Source organism: Galeopterus variegatus, unplaced genomic scaffold (genome assembly GCF_000696425.1).
Source record: "Galeopterus variegatus unplaced genomic scaffold, G_variegatus-3.0.2 Scaffold11950, whole genome shotgun sequence".
Lineage (NCBI taxonomy): Eukaryota > Metazoa > Chordata > Mammalia > Dermoptera > Cynocephalidae > Galeopterus > Galeopterus variegatus.
In genome coordinates this window covers 57,765-64,009 of record NW_007738061.1, presented here as the reverse complement: position 1 = coordinate 64,009, position 6,245 = coordinate 57,765, and the positions used below count along the sequence as shown (strand labels likewise).

General features: G+C 34.1%; 1 protein-coding gene across 1 annotated transcript in view; it reads right to left on the bottom strand.

Annotated features, from left to right (window-relative positions):
• Window positions 1–803: 803 nt before the first annotated feature.
• Window positions 804–6,245, bottom strand: part of LOC103610878 (vacuole membrane protein 1) — a gene marked incomplete at both ends in the record, with an annotated part of 53,322 nt that continues 47,880 nt past the window's right edge. Inside the window, one exon of the mRNA XM_008594947.1 lies at window positions 804–865. Coding sequence (XP_008593169.1) covers window positions 804–865 — 62 coding nt within the window. The remainder of the gene's footprint in view (window positions 866–6,245) is intronic.

Here is a 6,245-nt window from a genome sequence, read left to right as displayed (position 1 = left end):
AAAAAATACCTCTTTCCTGTAAACAATGAATAAAAAAATCATAATGAAAGATAAACCAAAACCCCAACAATTTTTGGTTTTATATCAATTTAATACCTGACAGTATTCATAATCCAGTTGAAAGTTAATTTGATTAACCAAACAAAATGGGTCTTGTGTTTACTGTTTCATTAAAGTGAGCTCCACAATTTTGTGATATTATCATTTAAACTGCATGTTAAAACTGCTTTATTCACTTCTTAAAACTAAACATGAAAATAAAAGAATTGGATACTGTAGCCTTTTAAATGACCTAATTTTTCTCTAGTGAAGTAATAGGTTTATACTGGACGTATTTTGGTAATACTATACCATCTTATCATACCTTATTTAATGAAATACTAAAATTTTATGTAAAGATTTATATTTAAATTAAATGCAACTGTATCTGGCATCTTATTTTGGCCAAAAGTCACAGTATTGTATGAAAGCCCCATTAAACTGTAATGATACACACATGTCTTTTATTTAAAGACAATTTCTGATTTCTTTGGAGGGGCTATAGACTCAAACCCCAAAGCTTCTTTTAAATCAAGAATTATGACTTGAGAAATGTTTGGCTTACAATTAATGTATGAGCTTCATCCTTCCCTGCTATAGGACAAAAAGGTCTTCTTCAATTTAACTAATTAAAGGGCAAAAGATTTTTGCTTGTCAAAAAATAAAGAGCTATCTTGAAAATCCTATCCCAATTCAATCTCCCACAAATTTACTCCCATTCAAACAGTGATGATATTAATATGAGTCCTTAAAGAATTACTCACCCAATGAAAGCCACCATCTGTTCCACTATGTGCTTGCTGAATGTTATTATAACAAAAATTTTCTGTAACGAAAACACCAGTTAAAATTAATATTTAATAATCAAAATACATACATATAAATTCACAATTCTAGTAACAGTCTAATTGTGGAACCTTCTGATAAAAGGTTCCGAAACTGCAATTTTAAAATTTCTTTTAAGATAAAGTAAAACACATCATTTAATTCAAATGCTACCTACTTTGTATTTTAAAGATGTTTTTCCCTAGGCACAGCTCTAGTCTTACTAGATACATGACAATGTCTGTGGGAAAATATGAGTCATGAAACCCAAGACTGGGAGGGAATAGTGGACTTTCACATGTTCTATGTATCTTAGAATCGTGTGTATAACTGAAGTCAATGGGTTCTCATATAGCCCTCACCACTTAAATCAAAGGTGATTACCCAGATGACAAGGGTTTGGGCTAGCTCTAAACCAGAGGATCTTGAAAAGACTGCATGTCTTTCATGGAAGGTTTTCATAGAGATACTATGAAAGTTCCATTCTCAGATCTTGAATGAGCTTGGCCTTTCAGGCTTGGAGCTAAAGTATCCTTAGCAGACCCAGGATATTTTCAGTTTGGTATTAAAGAGGTACTTTCTTCATTACTTATGTTGATATCTTACCATACTCAAAAGTAAAGATGCCTTTACAGCTAACAGGGGGCAGTTGTACTATTAAATGAAAAAATACCTCTTTCCATCCGAAACTGCAATTTTAAAATTTCTTTTAAGATAAAGTAAAACACATCATTTAATTCAAATGCTACCTACTTTGTATTTTAAAGATGTTTTTCCCTAGGCACAGCTCTAGTCTTACTAGATACATGACAATGTCTGTGGGAAAATATGAGTCATGAAACCCAAGACTGGGAGGGAATAGTGGACTTTCACATGTTCTATGTATCTTAGAATCGTGTGTATAACTGAAGTCAATGGGTTCTCATATAGCCCTCACCACTTAAATCAAAGATGATTACCCAGATGACAAGGGTTTGGGCTAGCTCTAAACCAGAGGATCTTGAAAAGACTGCATGTCTTTCATGGAAGGTTTTCATAGAGATACTATGAAAATTCCATTCTCAGATCTTGAATGAGCTTGGCCTTTCAGGCTTGGAGCTAAAGTATCCTTAGCAGACCCAGGATATTTTCAGTTTGGTATTAAAGAGGTACTTTCTTCATTACTTATGTTGATATCTTACCATACTCAAAAGTAAAGATGCCTTTACAGCTAACAGGTAGCAAATATTCTCAACACAACTCAACAAATGTTAACATAAAGTAATTACTATGAATAATTATAAGGCACTGTTAAAAGTTTTCAGGGAACACATATCTGAGGATATTTCTTCAAAGCCCTGAAGAAGTTTACTGAAAAATGGTAAGTATAAAAAATATATCTAAAAATTAGGGGCTGGTCAGTCAGCTCATTTGGTTAGTGTGGTGCTGATAACATCAAGGTCAAGGGTTTGGATCCCCATACTGACCAGCTATCAAAAAAAAAAAAAAAAAAAAGTGTATGTGCACATATACACATAAACATAAAACTGTAAATGCCATTAATGGTAAAACAAACAAACAAACAAACAGACCCACAAAACAATGTGTCATAGAAGTTCAGAGAAAGGAAAGGTCACATTTAATTGTATGATTGATTAGAGATTCAGAAAGGTGCTATTTAAAGTTTAGATATAAAGGCTGAGAGGGTTGGCCAGTTGGCTCAGTTGTTTAGAGCACAGCCTTGTAATACCAGGGTCATGAGTTCAGATCTCTGGACCAGCCAGCTGCAGCCCCTTGCCCCCCCAAAATAAATTTAAAGGCTGGATAATAATTCTTTCATTAAATATGAATAATTCTGGATTCTCTCTCCAAATTCCTAATAACAAACTCTTTAGTGCTCTGTTATTGCTTGTTACATAATTACTTTAGCTTCTAGAAAGTAATTACTAGAGCTGTGCCTAGGGAAAAAGGGAAGGGGAAGCAAATAAAATAAATAACAATAGTCTTTTTACCCATTCATTATGAATCTCAGGAAAGTGGGTAGTTTAGACTAAAGCATACTATTTCAGGTGGAAGACTAATTAATAAGGCAATGTTACACAAATGGTGCTTGAATATATGAAGCTAACAAGACAATTGTTACAGACAATTAAGAGGGAAAAGCACTAATATATGGAGATATATACCAAAAGCCAGTTATTTAGAGCTATAAATCTTTTACTAATTAACAGAGCTAATGGTTTTGCCTCTCAGTGATTTCACCACCATGAGCCTTCCCTACCATCATTTCCTAACATCCACAATAAGCCAATGCTCAGATAATTGCACAATTTCATTGCTCGAAAACAAAACAAAATTTTCTCTTTATATGTAACAGCTCGAAAATTCACTCTGCTGAGCAAAATATAAAATGTGTCAGACATTTAAGAACATATGTCTCAGAAGCTTTCTGGCTGGAGGTATGAGTGGGGGATTCTACCAAACAAAAGGCAAAGACCACCAAAATGCCTTCTCAACCTCGTGCACAGAGGAAACAAGGGAAAGGGTAGAGAAGGAAGAAAAAAAAAAAAGATATGGGTAGGGGGAAGTAATGGTGCCAAAATGAACAAAAAAGAAACCATCTATAAATGAAAGGTCCTACATTGGAAAGAAGAATCTCAGACAGATTCAGTTATTAAATATTTACTGAGTGCCTACTACATGCCAGATGCTATTCTAGGCATCAGAATACCTCAGTGAACCAAGAGACAAAAATCTCTGCCCTCATTCACAATGTATCATAGATCTCATGTTTTAATTAATAAAATTTAATCTTTTTTATATTTACAAAAAAAAAATCTCTGCCCTTCAGGAGCTTGTAATTCTGGGTATATGTGTGTGTTGGTGGATGGAAAGGTACAGAGGCAACAAACAGTAAGTTATGTGGTACATGAAGTAATATAAATGAGTATATTAACTTTCTTTATACTTTGGGAGAAAAACAGTATCTCTAAGGATCCTTCTACAGGCAGAGGACTTGAACCTGTCAAGTGGAAGGGGAAATCCTGAACTAACATTGTAGGTGAACTGATTTAAATTTTTTAGGGGCAGGTTAACAGATAGCAAGTTATCAATAAAAATAACAACATTTATCAAAGAAAATTGTATGATTTTAAGTGAGGAAAAAGGGAAGAAAGAAAAGCAGATGAGACAGATTTGCTTTAGAGTACAGAAAAATCTGTGTGAGGGGGTTTCCCCCTTATTATTTCAAAAGTGGTTAAAATGTTTATATTACTCACTAATGTTGCTTACCCAAGGAATGAGAAATGTTTGTTACCCTAAGCTACATCTGGATGTACATCAAGTGACATGCCTGTACAAAGTATGTCACTATGATACAATGGAACATAGCAAATATATTACATGGCCTTAGTTTAGTAAAGAAATTAAGATTCTTTCCTTTCAGAAACGTAAATGGATTTCGGTTTTCTTTTTCTTCTTCCACACTGGTACAGGGAATGTGCTTTGACTTTACAGAGGTTGGTTTCAAATTTAAGGCCTTAGGTAAGTATTTTACCTTTTACACAGTTCTCTCATCTATGAAATGTGGATAACTACCTCACAGGACTGTTCTGGCAATGAGATAACCAACGCGAATCACCTCCCAGAAGTCCTGATAAATAGCAGGCATTAAACATTTTAGTTTCCTTAATCATATAAATAAATTTATACTTAAGAAGGAAAGCAAAAGAATGTAAAAAACACTGAACTTCAAGCCAATAAGACTTGGGTTTAAATACCAGCTATAGGGCTGGCCAGTTTGCTCAGCTTGTTAGAGCACAGCCTTATAACATCAAGGTCAAGGGTTTGGATCCCTGTACTGGCCAGTCGCCAAAAACAAAACAAAACAAAACAAAACAAATTCCAGCTGCTACTTACTGTTTTAGGCAACTATTACTTATTAAATTCGCCAAATATGACAATTACACAATGGGTGCAGTAATTCCCCTATCTCAAGATTTTAGGAATTAAATCAGATAATATACACTAAGTGCTTTAAAGTGTGAAGTACTATGCAAGAAAATTAAGCATTATCATAACTTGAAAAAAATCTACCGAAGATTTAAAAAATATACTAGTTTTAAATCTTTCTGAAATAACAGTTCTGATAAGTTACATACCCTATCACTATAGATAGAGTACTTATAGCATAACAAATTTTATTATAATTTATAGAAAGTTACTACATTCAAGAGTTATAAAGCAGGACAAACAAAATTTATGGATTACTAGAGAAGTTTGCTCTTATAAAAGGAATTAAAATAATCATTTATTGTTCCTTAGGTATTAAGGAGTACTAAGGACTCCAAAAAGCTAAATGATAGTTCTGCTCTTCCCCCAGAAGAACTAAAAAGATTTTTAAAATAATAATATTCAGATACATTGCAAAATAATATATACTTTTTGGTGGCTGGCCAGTACAGGGACTGAACCCTGGATCTTGGTGTTATCAGCACCATGCTCTAACCAACTGAGTTAACTGGCCTTTGCAAAATAATCTATTATTCACCATAATATTTTCTTATTTGAAAAAATCCTGTATGGTATTTTAAGTCTTAACCAAAGTAACTAGCATTGCAATATTAAAAAACCTGTGTTCATTAGAACAAAATACTTCATCTAAGTGGAGGGAAATATATTCCTTACAGTAGGAAAACATAATCCTTGAAATTCTGAGCAGTTATTATAGCAGAAGAGTACAGGACAGACTCAATAAACTCATCCCACATGTCAAAATCTAAGATTAAAAACTGGACAGGTAAAAGAGGCTAAAGTTTTCTTGTTTCATTCCTCTACTCAAATGTCAGGAAGTAGAGACATTTTAAGAAGAAATTTGGGGGATGGATATACTTTTAGTTATGGAATCACATTACTTCACTGTTCTTGCCTTTCTTTTGGTAAATATCTCTCTTTGTTGCAAACCACACTGATTAAAAACAAATTCTTTCCAGGTTAATTTTTATTTTGTTCTAGTGAGATTTGTCATCAGAAGAAAAAAATTCATATCACAGTTCTAGAAGCACATATCCATTTTCTCCTCATTTATCTTTTTTTGCTGTTGTTTTTCGGCAGCTGGCTGGTCTAGGGATCTGAACTCTTGACCTTGGTATTATCATATTTAAGTTCTTAGCCTCTTTTCTCTCCTCTACACACACACACACACACACACACACACACACACACACACACACACACACACACACACACNTCTTCCTGCACAGAAACACTATTTTTGTTTGGTAGATGTCTTGGAAAAATAATTTCACAGGGAGGGAAGGAGGGAGCAAGGGAGAGAAGGAGAGAGGGAGAGAAGGAGCGAGGGAGAGGAGAGGGAGAGGGAGAGAAGGAGCGAGGGAGAGAAG